The 15763-nt window shown below is 40.3% G+C and overlaps 1 protein-coding gene across 1 annotated transcript in view; it reads right to left on the reverse strand.

Moving 5' to 3' along the window:
* Positions 1-13845, reverse strand: part of LOC134075939 (integrin alpha-M-like) — a 29876-nt gene extending 16031 nt beyond the window's left edge. The window contains exons 1-10 of the mRNA XM_062530966.1: positions 13809-13845; positions 9561-9666; positions 8073-8176; positions 6410-6480; positions 6203-6317; positions 3807-3931; positions 3528-3670; positions 2560-2710; positions 2050-2200; positions 1112-1191 (exon numbers count right to left, since the gene is read on the reverse strand). Of these exons, the coding sequence (XP_062386950.1) occupies positions 1112-1191; positions 2050-2200; positions 2560-2710; positions 3528-3670; positions 3807-3931; positions 6203-6317; positions 6410-6480; positions 8073-8176; positions 9561-9666; positions 13809-13845 (1083 nt within the window). The remainder of the gene's footprint in view (positions 1-1111; positions 1192-2049; positions 2201-2559; positions 2711-3527; positions 3671-3806; positions 3932-6202; positions 6318-6409; positions 6481-8072; positions 8177-9560; positions 9667-13808) is intronic.
* Positions 13846-15763: the final 1918 nt, after the last annotated feature.

Genomic DNA, 15763 nt, shown 5'->3' on the forward strand with positions numbered 1-15763 from the left:
CTCTAAATCCGTCTGACCACTTTTCTTTTAAATGAGCATTTTGTATCAGGCTCCTATAGGGTTTCGCCTACAAATCAATATTTCAGACCAGGAAGAGAATGGTATTTAGTGAGGTTTGAAGCTAAATTATTGAAGTAACTTACACTATATGTGAAGAGCATTCACTCACCATCATTATCTCATTTTTGACAAAAAGTGGATTTAGAGGCTTTTGCATCTGAACTCTTCGTCACAGAGACACAGAGGATATATTTATCCACATCTACACTGTATACAGTACATGCACCGTCTCCTTATAAGTTTATAGGTTCAAATGTTCTATACTGTATATATATTCTTCATAATACCACTTCTTGGTTGAATTTCCAATTGTGATGCAGCATTTAAAGGTACTATGCAGGTTCAGGTATTTCTAGTGACTGTAGAGTCCCTCTATTGTCACAATATATTTATATTTTACTCTGATGTTGTTAATTCAAGATTTGAGATTCAAGAGGCAAGATTGTCTGATTGTAATCTAATTTGGTTGCCGGGGCAGTCTACTGTAGCAACGATCCATAGAGCTAGGGAGCTGAGAAATGGAAGAATCACCAGACCAATCACAGTGTGTATAGAGTCCGTGGGCGGGTTTAACAAAATGGTGACTGACATTTCAGTCACCATTTTGCTATTGCGGATAGGGAATTTGAAAGACAACTGTTTATCCCACCCCTCTGATAGAGCCCTGCCTACAATGAGTTCCCAGACCCTGCATCTTGATGTGGGTCTGGTTGGTCAGGGTAAGCAGCTGTCATAAACTGCAAATAAAGCATTCATGACTGTTTCATAGGACATGACTCAACATTCATACCAATCCTTTCATGAATGTGGAAAACAGACCGACGACAACTTCTCAAAATAAGGGGGGAGGGGGTAAGGGAGACATGTGTACCTGCACCCTCCACTGCATGTTGTCGGGGTCACATTACCACCCTGAAGATGCATTATTTTTTCTGCTAACCAAACGCTGTCGTCCATGATCCCTTGCTCATGTGGTAAGGTTTCTATGAATATCAGGTAGTACACTTAACTTATAAATAGTACTGATACAATGCACATAGAAACAACATACATTGGGTCTAGACACAAGAGCTGCACTGAATCCATTCTGGGCAAATTCCATCGTTGTGGCATCACCAATGGTTTGGGTTCCTGGGGATACAAGGAGAATGGTATTGAGAGAGTGGTATGCTGTATTGGTCTTGCATGTGAGTGTGTTTAAACAGAGATTTTTGGTGACTCTTTACGGTAAGGATACATGAATTATCATAATGTATGCACGAGTCTATCCATGATGTATGCTTTACATCATTCCCTAATATTTTATGAATTATCAGGAGTTCATTGTCTGTCATTTGTGAACTCATGTATGAACAGCACATCAACTAAAGCATTATACAGGATGGGCACGTCATTATGATTTCTGATTTTATGAAGAACGATCATGATGATTTCTTTTTCTGCCAAAAAATGGGGTCATCACTACTCTGATTCCGATTTGAACACAACTTAAATATAAGAGATGCCAGCTAGCTTAGCCGTGCATGTAGAACGTTAGAAAACCTCATTTTCGACATGGGATCACCGAGCAAGATAGCTGCTCACTAGAAGTTGTCCAGAAGCCTCACCGAAATAATGTAATCAATCCGTCAATATCTCCTCATTTACTGTTATTTTTATACCCAACAACAACCCTCTTTGTTTTTTGGTAAATTTTCCATCAAATATATACCATGGCTACATCCTCTAAATATTTCAAGTCCACACGTGGAAAGCCTGCCGTGGATGTTGGTGGTACTAGCCCCAAAGGCTGTGAGCAGAATGCTAGCCTAGAAAACCTTCTGGCCGAAGTGAGTAAACTTTCATTTATAAGAATTCTGTACAGTAGTGCCATTGCTAATTCATGCATGAATTCATTGTAGTTTATCAATCCTACCGTAAAGTGTTTTTGCTTTTTTCATTCTGTAAGAACTGTCGCATTGCCAATGTTGGAAATTTGATCACTCTTACCTTCTATGGCAATGATGCTCTTTTCAAGGGTGCTGCTGATTTGGTCCAGTGCCTCAAAGCTGTCCACTTTAAACATGTGCTCTGATGTGGGTGAGGATGCGATGCTCCTGAGCTCATTTTGTGCTGAGTCACTGTTAAAGGCGTTGCCAACCTGTCACATGAGGAGGAGAGTTGGCATCTCTCATTAGGGGTCACCAATTTAGCACAACACACAGACAAGTCCTTTTTTTTTCAGGAGAATATGCGATGCTCCTGAGCTCATTTAATGCTAGCTGACTGAAAAGCATGCTGAACATCGCCATTGTCACATAATTAGGATCTCATTTTAGGGGAGGGGGCCGATGTTTTAGAAATTGTTGCCTTGTCAGAAGTACAAGGTGTTGACACTGCTATCATGGAATTCTTCGTCTTGGAAATAATATAGGCATATATCAGTGAACTGTAAGCTGCATTGGATAAAGGCTTCTGCTAAATGCATAAATGTAAATGTAAACTTATAGCACCTCATACCCCAATAGCGTATCTAAAAATATTTTTAGCGTCAGCCAATCTTGTAACAGTGGGATAATATTGGGCATCATGTGACTCCCCATCTGTGATGACAATGAGGATCCTTGTAGCATCAGGTCTCGCTCCAGCAGACGCATCAAATACAGAATTCCTGTGGAAATGAGAAGATCAAACACAATACAGTAATAATGTATTTAATCAACAGGATTAGGACCAGAAGTGCTAAAAATGGAATTAAGAGTCGGAAGATGGGGTCAGCCAAATCGTCTCATACTGTACTTTGTATGTGTGATAAGTATGTACTGTACAGTAGAACTATGAACAGCCATATAATTAAAACCCTCCAGCTTTTCTTTGTCATGGAGTTCTGGGACCCCCCTCAGAGACCCTCAAAAATCAAACAATTCATGACTGAAAATGACTGAAATTACAATGGCTACCCTGATTATCCTGATAAAGATATGAACATAAGCTTTATATTTCCATAGAGCCTATAGGTTCCCTATAGTTTTACAGACCAAAAAGTGCACCAGGGGGTTATCAGAACCACTGAAAGCAGAATTTTCATCCCTCTAAATTTTGGTCATTTTTAAAAGGCATTATCTCAAATTCGCAATGGCTTTGGTGAATGGTTTTACTGTTGCTGGAGAGAGGAACATCTACTGATTCAAAAACAATTGTTGTATAATTGGGCCACATATAATGTGTGCTGTGTCAGGAGGGTCTTTAGGGGAATTTTTCGGGTTTAAAGTTTTAAGGTTTGGCATGCTTTATGTCAGTTATTAGCTGTTGGCTAATTAGCTGGTTTGAATTGCATTGAGCTCAATGAGGATGAAACCAGCTAATTAGCTAACTTTTACGGAAAAGGTTTGTTTGGTCCACGGGGGCCACTCAACCCCCGCGCTAGCCCCCCAGAAACCCCCAAAAATCTGTTTTTCCTACAGGCTTCAGATTAATTTAAGACTTACACAACTGTCTGGATGGCACCAGCTGTATAAGTGCCTCCTTGTTGCTGTATGATACTGTCCACCTCACGGTTCCATGTTGCTCTCTCAAACATATTGAATTTCAGGTGGATGGTGCATTCCCTGGAGTACTGTGCCAAGGCAAACTGCAGGAAAATGGATTCATCAAGTTAACAAATTCCACTGGCAACATTCATGTGAAACTGCACTATTATGCTTTTCATTAAACTACAGAAACCTCTGTGGATATATTGCATTTAGTAACGAAGGAGTCAGACTCACCCTCGTGTTTTGATGCAGAAGTCTTGTGGTTAGGCCTTTCACAAATGTCTTCATGGTGTTGAACTGCATCCAATTAACACTCCCAGACCCATCCAGCAAGAATGCAATATCTGTAGCCTTGCAGTCTAAAGAGCAAAATATTGTATATGACTTCAGTATGTCATTGTGCACTCAGTGAATACTGTAAAACCTCCAATTAATGACCTCTAGTCAGGGTTGTGAAGATACCTTTGGAGGGACAGGTGCTCAAATTGAAAAAGGGGCACATGGAACAAGATTTTAAACATTGTACGTTAACATAATTTACAGTTCAATCTGTTCAATAATTAGCCTGGCTAGCGCCTACCACTTCTCAAATGAGACGTGGTCTGGCAACCAGACGTTCATTTACTCGTATCTGAAAAAATGCCCAGATCCGTTCATTGGTCGCCACGGATGTCTATAAAATGCTTCTGTGCATAGCTCCAGGGGGTCAGGATTTGACCAGAGAATGTCTAATAAGGGGAGAAGGACCACTCGCTGAATACTTCCGCATGGTACTGCAACTAGAGGGCGATCACGAGCAAGTGGAGAATGAATGGAGGTGAATGGAGTTTCTCCTAAAATCCACTTTTCTCTGGATATAATTTTTTGTGTAGAAATCGGAATATTGCATGTGAAAGAGGGGTCAAGGAAAATACACACGGTTGAGTATTGGATTTTTAAGTCCCTTAATTGCTCTAAAAAGCCTTTCAAACGTGTCAATGACGTCATTCATTAGCAGGGTGCTAGTGTGTTATGGGCAACAACGACCAAGCCTGTGAAAAACCAAAGGGCCATAAGTAATTGTTCATTCAACTTTCGACCTATAACCCATATGAGCTTGCAGAAACTAAACTCCAATCTTCGATTTGTTAATGACAATCAGGTGAAACAGACCAATTTAGCCGTCTAGCCCCATAGAGCCCCATAGACCCCCATTGTTTGATCACTTGCTCGTGATCGCCCCTAGTGGAACTACAACAGGAACTGCAGGTACAATGCAGGTACAATGGAGTTAATAGGAAGTGGACCGGCTAGTCCCGCCCCCATTCATTTCAATGGGAATGCTAGGCTAGTGAAAATTGCCAAAATTGAACGATTTTTTCAGGCTTCAACATGGCGTTTCAAGGGGCTTGTTTCCGGTGCCGTTTTACTTAGCCAATTAAGTGCCAGGTTACCGATTGACGTAAGGTACAGAAGGAGAGCTCGTGCCCACACTAAGCTCGTGCATGAGCTGAGAGTGGAACAGCCACCAATCAGCATGAGGAAAACGCAGGGAAAACGGCACCGGACATGATGTATTTCTGGAAAATGGCGACGAGGAAGTGCTTTGCTAATCGGCGAAGCTAACCAGTCAAATCCTGACCCCCTGGATTAGCTTCACCGATTAGCAAGGCACTTCCTCGTCGCCATTTTCCAGCCAAAACCGGTATCTGCCGACGTCAATCAGTAACCTGGCACTTAACTGGCTTTAAAACGGCACCGGAAACAAGCCCCTTAAAACGCCATGTTGAAGCTTGAAAAAAATCTTTCAATTTTGGCAATTTTCACTAGCCTACACTGTAGCATTCCCATTGAAATAAATACTTGCATGTAATTTAAACAATTTCATTGCAATAACTTTATCAGGTTTGGTAATCCAGCAGGAGTCACTTTTGTAAACCACAAGAGAAATGCTGGATTAATGATGCACATTTCATTCATGTGAAACCACTGTAGGCCTACACAGTAAATCTACTGGGGCTTTTCTTGTTCAGTGTACAGAGGATTCAAAATGCAGCAGCATGTCTGGTCTGCTACTTATAGCAGCAGGAATTAGACTCAGTTAACCTCTCCAGATGAGCGGATATATTTCTGAATTTGTCAGAATGTCTGAATTTTTGGTCGCCCCTCGTGAGCAGTCAAGTTGCAACTTGACCATTACGCCGAACCACACATAAATAGTGAGCTTTGGCTTTACATTGCTTGCAATTTACTCCAAGAGTTAGACACATACTGTACAACATTCAACAAAAACACACAGAGCATGTCCAGCATTACATCCCCACTTGCCCATCTGGTGAGCGTCTGCTTTGTCAGCCTTCCATCAACAGAAACGTGTCACAGTCAAGACTTTTATTTTATTTAGGCTATATTATGACTTATATGACTTTATTGGTTTCATAGTAGGTTGCTTTGGACAAAAGTGTCTGTTAATTGACTACAAACATAAACGTAATCTGTAAACATATATTATGTCATATATTCAGTATGAAACTTTTGTGGAATATTTTCAAAATGAAAATGGGAGGACAAATGATGAGCAAAAGCAATGGATTGATACTGCACTGCCAGTAGCCTACTCTTGTTGTATTGGGGGGGAATTGTGTGTGTACCTTGAAGAGATGCTGGCACAGGTCCTCCTTGTTGAAGAGACGGTCCAATGCTGAAACACATCCCACCATAGAGATTGATGTTATCACACTCTTTTGGGATGGTTGGACCACAAACCTGAAAGACAGAGAAAAACGTAAAAAAAAAGAAGAAAGGAGAGAAAGTGTTGACAGGAAGACAGACTGAGAGGATGAGGATGGGTGACCTACTATTGTCTTTGTAGATAACTCTGTCTTGCTCATGGAAAGGCCAAGAGACATATTCAATCCATGCGAAGGAACTGTTTGAGATATACGATTAGTATATGATATACTGTAGATACATACAATGATGTTAACAGAATGTATTGATTAGGTTACAGAGTAAAGCAGTCACAAAGAGTGTAGGAGGCATGATGAGAATGTGTATTATGTTTAGGACACCTGACAATTAATAGCCTACTTAGATTGTTGAGAGGCAGTTTAAATGAGGAAAGCTGTATTAAGGGCTTAGGTTATTCAAGTTGTAACAAGTAAAGGGTGTGACTTGTCATAGACTGCGTTTACTGTACATTCACTGTAGTATTCTGGTTATGAGGCTTATCCCGATTTTGATCATATTCAGGATATGGTGTTTACAACACAGAGAAACCTGGTTATTAATATCCCTGTTTACATGACGAATAACAGTATTCCCGTTACCAACAATAAAGTTCTGTTATTATACGGCTCTCTAGAATGTGATAAAATTCAAGTGTAAAGCCCAATTCACACCGAAGATTCCCGACGCGACGAGACGGAGTTGCAGCGGTGTGAATTAGATGTGGCACGTAGTTGCAAGCAGTCGCAAGCCGTCGCAGAGCATTAAACACGTTGAGTCGCAGTCGCAAGGTTTTAGAATGTCACAGCTCGTCTCGTCGGGACGCTTTGGTCTGAACCCTAAGTCCAAAAGAAGGGAACTACTTCATAGCCGTGCAGTATATCGAAAAATAATGCGCGTTCCAAATAGCGCATCACCATAGGAAATTTGACCAAGCAGTGCAAAATAGTATGTAGGCCTACAATATAGAATTTATAGAACGCCGGTCATTATCGGAAAATAATTCCCTTCAGGTCGAAGCAAAACCCCTCCGCTGCGCGTCGGGGTTCAGTTCATCCTGTCGGGAATTATTTTCCGATAATGACCGGCGTTCTATAAATTATCCCTTACATGTACGTAGCGTAGTCCAATTTAAATATATTTTTCATTGTAGGCCTACATACTATTTTAAAATTTCCTATTGTGATGCGCTATTTGGAACGTGCATTATTTTTCGATATACTGCACGGCTATGAAGTAGTTCCCTTCTTTTGGGCTTATTACACTTGAATATTAATTCGCCAATGTGAATGTAACGGTAAAAACAGCAACGTTGTATCTAAGACAGCAGGAATATAAACGAAAATGATAGTAGCAGTGGTATAAGCGGGATAATCAACTCCACGCCGTGCGTTTTATAGGAAAATAATGCACTTATCGAAGTGTAAAGTCCCCTCCGCCTGCGGCGTCCTTATTACCACTTCGAACATACATTATTTTCCTAGAAACGCACGGCGCGTCGTTGATTATCCCTTACTTAGCACTCTGTATCCCGGGTTACTAATGTAATACGTGTTTTGCCTGAGAAACCGGCATAAGGGCTTATTAGCATACTCGTAACCGGGATAAGGGCTTATCCGGGGTTCCGAAATCGGGGTATGATGTTTACATGTGCAAATACAAAACCGGGATACTTCTAAACCCTGATCGTAACCGGGATACTAAAGTGCATGTAAACGCAGTCATAGACGTGCCCTCAAACATAAAATATTTTGATCAGCATATAGCCGTTAAATAGGTACTGTACATACATACCATTTATTTGTAGTGGTGAGCAGGAGCTGGATGAGACCTGGCATTGGTAAACCCGTCCTCTCCTATCCACACCATGCTGCTCCAGAGGGGCACTCACCAACAGACTACAGCAACATAGAGGAACATATAGGAACATATACATGTATATTATAGGGGAACATATACTGTGGAGGAAACATAGAGGAACATGGCATTGGTAAACCCGCCCTCTCTTATCCAAATTGTGCCTCTGAGGGCACTCACCAATGGACTAGAAGGAAAGGACTTCGATATCAAAATAAAAATGATGGGGCCAAATTTGAATGGTGGGAACATTGCAAAGTTTTAACTCTTACAAGAGCTAATTATGACCACTGCTAGCATAGCTAGCCAAGCGGTCATATAGTTGTTGTCAACGTTTTTTTTTTTTTGGTCAACGGGACACCGTAACACCGGGGCACATGAAACTTGGTGGGCATGTAGCCCCAGTAGACTTTTACGGAAAAGTTACCTCACACCTCACTACCTGGGCGTGGGTGCGTTTCTGTGTGCCTGTGTGTGTGTTTGCATGTGTGCATAGGTGGGTATGTGCATGTTCTGTGTGTATTTTGTGTGTGTTCTCTTTCTTTCTCTCTCTCTCTCTCTGTGTGTCTGTGTGTGTGTGTGTGTGTGTGTGTGTGTTCTGTGTTATCTGTGTGTATTCTGTGTGTCTTCTCTCTTTCTCTCTCTCTCTCTCTGTGGGTGTATCTGTGTGTGTGCCTGTGTGTGTGTGTGTGTGTGTGTGTGTGTGTGTGTGTGTGTGTGTGTGTGTGTGTGTGTGTGTGTGTGTGTGTGTGTGTGTGTATGTGTGCGTGTGTGTGTGAGTGTGTGCCTGCGTGTGTGTGTGTGTCTGTGTGTGTCTGTGTGTGTGTGTGTGTTTGATCTGATATTGGAGTGACAGTGACGGCAGAGAACATAGTGAACATATACACATAGAGACGCACAAAACACACACACAAGTAGACACACACACACACACTCATAGACAGAGAAGCACTCATACACAAAAGCAAGTGCACACATGCACACACTCATTTACATACATAAAAGTTGCAGTGGGGGATGGAGTAGGCGATGGAAACAAAAGCGTGATTGATATTTGCAGAGAGAATGTGCAGGACTGAGCGGCGGTCATATTGTGTATCGCCTTGCGGTACATCTAGTTTCAGTCAGCACCACTGTCAAGAAAATAGGTTTATTCACCGTTGCATGAAATACATTTTGGTGGTATGCTCTGTTCTGGGGGGCCCCTGCCCTTCCATGTTTAAACATGGAAAGCCCATGGCAGGGAGAGCAGCTCAGCCAGCCCATGGCTCCTAAACAAGAATTTGGCTTGTTGATATACTTTGCACATTGCCCCACCATTTAAATTAGGGCCTGATTGTATTTTGCATGACGTGTTTAAATTATGTTGGTGATTCCATTAATTATGTTGTATGAATGTCTTCAGGGTGTTCATGCCACTCATACCGTGAAGCGGTGTCCTGGATCACCCTGTAACCAAAGCCCTCGGCCGGTTGGTGGATGTGTCTCCAAGAAGTAGACTCGATGTTGAAACATGCCGCTATCTGAAACACTGATAAGAAACAGATTTGAATTTAAAACACATTAAGCGTTGAGAACAATGAGTCATAGCCAATAAATATGCTCAAAACAATTATTGTGTCTAGCGCTGTAAAAATGTAAGGAGGCTCTGGGAGGCTCCCACCACTTGTGCTGGACCCAGTAGTGGTGGGAAAGCTGATAGCCCAAAAGTGGTGGTAGTGTCATTAGTTATCTACACACACACACACACACACACACACACACACACAAAACATTTTGGCAGAAAGAGAAATCATCATGACCATGCTTCATAATTCATGATGATATACCTACCTAATGATTTAGTTGTTGTTCACGTATGAGGTCGTCACAAAGAGGAGAGTATCACCTCTTGTGATTTCCTGATGTTTCATGAATTAATTCATGCATTGAACTCATTATAATTCATACTGTAAAGTGTAACCACAGAAACTATTACCTTGTCTGTGTATCAATGTGGGACATAAAAGTAAAAATGTTATGATTAGATAAAGACAAAACAAAAAAGAGCAAATTAATTCGATTGTTTGATTGGTGTGGCCCAGAAGTTAGATGCAAAACCCTCTAAACCCTAGCCTGATCCTACCATACTCTCTCAAGCGTGAACTTTCCTGAATGCAGATACTCAGTTGATGTTTAAAACTATTGGATCTGCCCAGAGCCACTCAGATCTGCCATAACCAATTGCTAACGTTTGGTCGTTACGTGACATGCTCAAACTATCATTCTCAGCCACTCCCTCTGTTTGCTGATTGGACCTGCACATTTTTGTCTTGAGAAAATCCGTGAATATACAGTACCACAGACCCAGACTCTCTGTACGCTATTATGCTAACTTAACTTGCACCATGATCTCCTTTCCTAACACCATCAATAGAATCATCATGATCTCTTCCTCTCTAAACACCACCAACAGCGCTCCTGATTCCCTTCAATATTTTTTCAAACGTAGACTATTTTAAACAATAATTTCAATACTATATATAGGCCTAATTTGTGATATGCATCTATTCAGCAAATCAAACTGAATAGCCTAGGCTACTTTCCATTTTGCATAGGCTACGTTCAGTTGTAGGCTAACTAAACTAAACCCACTAAAGCTTGACTAAAATATTGTAAACATTTACTTCTTTTAAAATGTATGGGAAGAGTGAAATCACTGAGTAATTTAGACTTGCTCTCGCATGTTTCTGCTGAAAAATGGCTAGTTACATCCTGAGCTACATGCTATTATGAGTGTATTTAACAATAAAGCACTTTTCCACTGTCGCCCGCATGCTATTTGTTTATCCATCAAATTACAATGTCCACAACAAGGTAGAGTATGTTACATGATTTTATGAAAGTATGATATATTGCGACATCGATGCAAGTCAAATTTGTAGTTTCGTATGTCTCATTTCATCAAACTACAGATGCGCTACCCGATATGATAAAGTTACATAGTGAGGTTATAGCTGACAGAGGGCTGCGAAGTGAATGCAGAAGTGCCGTTCACCCTGTTATGGGTTGCTGAACCGCTGAAATGATTTTGGAAACATTATTTTAAGGTAGGAAAAATTCTTTAGTGTTGCTTTAAAGATACATTTTTATTTATTTATTTATTTTAATGTTCATTTTTAATTGCATTCAAAAAGACAAAACTTTGTGAAGTACCGTGGGAAAGACTAGTAAGCAGCAGACTGACTGATCAGGGGATTCACTACCCTGCTAGGTAAGGGTGACCAAACGTCCCTGCAGGTTTAGGGGAGAGTCTGTGTTTATGGTTGCCTGTCCCCGGGAAAATACAGAAAAACTATGTCCCTGTTTTTTGAAGATACAACTTGTGCAACATTTTTGGGATTATGTCCCTGGTTTTGGTCTCGGACATCTGGTTACCTTATGTTAAGCTACAGGCCCGCCAAGTTTCAGAAAATGGCAAGCGTGAGAGTTCGTTGCGAAATTTTTTTCACTGTCACACTCAAAGCGTGACATTTGGCAGCTCCGATTACAGTCGATTTTTCAAGTGTGAACGGATCAAGAAAGAGGCAAATAAATGTTACACAGCTCTGCAACAAGTGACAATTATAGACTTAGTAGCCTTAACGTTAACTTGGAAATCAAGGAGAAACAGTGAATCAACAGTGAACAAAATCTAGCAAGCAGTAGAACGTTTTAAATATGATTGTCGGAGTCGGCGCTGTTGTGTGTTTGAAATATAAGTTAGAGGCGCCAAGACCCGCCTTACGTTGCGATTTGTTTATTGCGTGATGCCTTCAGTGGTTGTGAGATTTAGGCTTAGTGTGAAGCATGGTGGGGGCAACATTATGTTGTGGGGATGTTTCTCTTCAGCAGGGACTGGGCAATTGGTCAGGATAGAAGGGAAAATGGATGCTGCCAAGTACACCCACATTCTTAAGGAAAACCTGCGTCCCTCTCCTAGACAGTTGAAGATGGGCAGGTCATTCGCCTTCCAACACGACAATGATCCTAAACATACTGCCAAAAGAACAAAGCAGTGGCTTAAGGATAGGATGGTGAATATCCTTGAGTGGCAAAGTCAGAGCCCTGACTTAAATCCTATAGAAAATATGTGGATTGACTTGAAGAGAGCAGTCCATCACTGTTTCCTACAGAATTTGATTGAATTTTAAACATTTTGCACGGAAGATTGGGCAAATATTACCCAATCTAGGTGTGCAAAGCTATAATAGAGATATATCCAAACAGATTGATGGCTGTAATGAAAGCAAAAGGAAGCTTTACAAAGTATTAAGTCAGGGGTATGATGACTTTTCCAACCCTGTTATTCTAGTTTTTAATTTTTTATTAATTTTCAGAACTGTTGACTTTTTTTTCATTATTTTGATGTTGTACAGCTACATTTGTAAGTAAAACTGGAAAATATATTTTTTTAAATGGGTTTTGATTTCAGGCTGTAAGACAAAAAAAGTAACTATTTCAAAAGGGTATGATGACTTTCTATAGGCACTGTATATATTTTCTTTCATGATGATAAACTTTGGTCATTGCCTTGCCGTAGTTCGAGCTCTGAATGACTGACAGCAATAACCAATGACTTAAATCCTATAGAAAATCTGTGGATTGACTTGAAGAGAGCAGTCCATCACTGTTTCCTACAGAATTTGACTGAATTTTAAAAATTTTGCACGGAAGATTGGGCAAATATTACCCAATCTAGGTGTGCAAAGCTATAATAGAGACATATCCAAACAGATTCATGGCTGTAATGAAAGCAAAAGGAAGCTTTACAAAGTATTAAGTCAGGGGTATGATGACTTTTCCAACCCTGTTATTCTAGTTTTTCATTTTTTATTAATTTTCAGAACTGTTGACTTTTTTTTCATTATTTTGATGTTGTACAGCTAAGTTTGTAAATAAAACTGGAAAAAGATTTTTTTTTAAAATGGGTTTTGATTTCAGGCTGTAAGACAAAAAAAGTAACTATTTCAAAAGGGTGATGACTTTCTATAGGCACTGTATAGTGCACTGAATGGGGAAATATTTTGCATGAGAAATGTCACACGTGTGGTGTGAGAATGGGTCAAATTGCGTGACACTTGGCAGCCCTGATGCATCACTTGTCTCACACACTCCACACTCACACACAAACAAATACACACACACGCACACACATACACACACCTCACACACACACACACCAAAAGAGAGAGAGAGAGATGCGTGCATATATGCATGTATCTTCACACACGCACACCCACACACATGCTCAGAGATACAGTATGCACAATCTCTCACGTACACATTGAAGAAGAAAAAGGGGCTATTTCTGGAGTCGATACCAACTGTTTTCAGTCTTCACTGCAACAGCATCTTATTTTAATTAGTAAAATATTACAGACTTCAAGTGTTGTAAGCATTTTACCCTTCACTAGAAATAATTTACTGAAGTCCTGTACTTATTGTCCATTGGTCATACATTATTTTATTATCTCAGATATACTTCTCAAAACCATCTGAACTGGGTACAGTACCAGCCAAAAGTTTGTACACACCAACTCATTTATGTTTCATATTCTGATAGAACAATACTGCACCATGATAAAATGTGACCTCATTTCAAACACAATGAGATTTCTACACTTTCCCTCAGGACCCAGGACTCATTCTTACCTGAAATGATGGCAAACGTTAACATAAGAGCCGACATCCTTCCTCCAGTGCGGCAGTGCGGCAGTGCGGCAGTGCGGCAGCAGGCAGCCTGTGATTGATGTTTCAAGTGTTTTTTTAGTGATAGTGAAAGGGGAACTGGAAGAGGGTTGAGAGGTGGCCAGTAGTATTAACCCGGCCCCCCTTCCCTTATCAAACATTTGTACTTCCCATCAAACATTTGAACAGTCCCATTTAGCAGTAATTATAGCAGCAAGTCTCTTGAATATATACTTTATTGATCCCATGAGGGAAATTCAGTTCTCTGCATTTAACCGAATTAGTGAACACACAGCACACAGTGAACACACAGTGAGGTGAATCACACAACCCAGAGCAGTGAGCTGCCTGCCCAACCAGCGGCGCTCGGGGAGCAGTGAGGGGTTAGGTGCCTTGCTCAAGGGCACTTCAGCCTATAATATAGGCTGGTCGGGGATCGAACCGATCAGGGATCGAACCGACAACCCTCAGGTTACAAGCCTGAAGCCCTAACTAGTAGGCCACGGCTGCCCCCAACTTAATTAAGTTGAGCTTAGTGTCTTCAGTCACTGAGGTTTTACCAAATCTGCCCAAGCTTCTTCAAGTTGGATGTGTTTTATGGGTATTCAGCAATTTTCAGGCCCCTGTATACAAAGCCAAAGGACTGGAACACATGCTGACTATAAAGAGGAATATAAAATCATATTTTGGAAATTGATCTTAATGCCTTAAATAAAAACAATGAAATGGAAATATCCAACCTTTAAGCCAAGGACATCACATTCTTTGAGGATGAATAAAGTATCGTAAATAAATAAATGTTTTCCTTAAAATACAGGGGTCATAAGTATTGAAACTTTTTTAACCATGTTTTAAAATTCCTGTAGAATTTTTTTTTAATGCCAGTTATTTCATGGATCCAGGACACTAATGCACCCTGATAAAGTTCCCCATGGGCCTTTGGAATTTAAATAGCCCCACATCATCATCACATACCTTTCACCATACCAAGAAATTGGTAGACCATGGTTTTATGTCAGTTAGCCTATTAGCTGGTTTGATTTGCATTGAGCTCAATGAGAATGAACTCAAGTCAAATTTGCCAAAAATGTAAGCAATTCTAAAGAAAAAAAAATGTGAACCCTCTTAACTACAAATACTGGCTCATACTCATTCATGTTACAAAATAAAATACAAAATATTGATGTGAGAAATTAATTTAATTCAAATACAGGTAATTAGTCAATTGAAAATACACAAATTCAATACACACAATAATCATGGTACTGTATACCAACTTTTAAAACAAACAAGGCGTATTATTGAAACTATGATGCATATCGCTTTCTGATTGGCTGGCAGAGGGCTATTTATTCTGTATATTTGGGCTTCTATGAAGTAGATCTGGTCAAATAAATAATCAGCGTCCCTTATCAATGTAAAAGATGACTGAACTGACAACAAGCAGGCTTTGCAACAGTGGAATCAACTGTGACAGCGCAAACTACTGTGGTGGAAAAACCCACACCCAATTTAGCTCAAAAAAACGTTGATTCAACTAAACACGCTGAGACGAAAGTAGCCGTTGAACTGCAATGCCACAAAGTCACACAGCCTGACTAAGTCTAGATGCAACACTAAGCAGTACAGTAAATGTATATTCTGCAGAAAAAAATTAACTAAGCCTATGACTGCCACTTTACTGCTATATATTAGTATAGTGAGGTTTCCTTCAAGATTTCACCTCAAGAGTTTCGGGAGCAGAGTCTGAAAAATGTGTTTATAGCTTTGAGAAAAAGATAGAGCTTCAAGAAAGGTGTTTTAGCAATTGTGAAAAACTGTTATCTCTGTTTTGCAGGATTTTCATTGTGTATGATGTGTGAATGATCTGCAACCATTGGTTAGTTTTGTGCAAAGCTGTTCAATTTTGTAACAACATT

The sequence above is a fragment of the Sardina pilchardus genome, chromosome 3 (genome assembly GCF_963854185.1).
Source record: "Sardina pilchardus chromosome 3, fSarPil1.1, whole genome shotgun sequence".
Lineage (NCBI taxonomy): Eukaryota > Metazoa > Chordata > Actinopteri > Clupeiformes > Clupeidae > Sardina > Sardina pilchardus.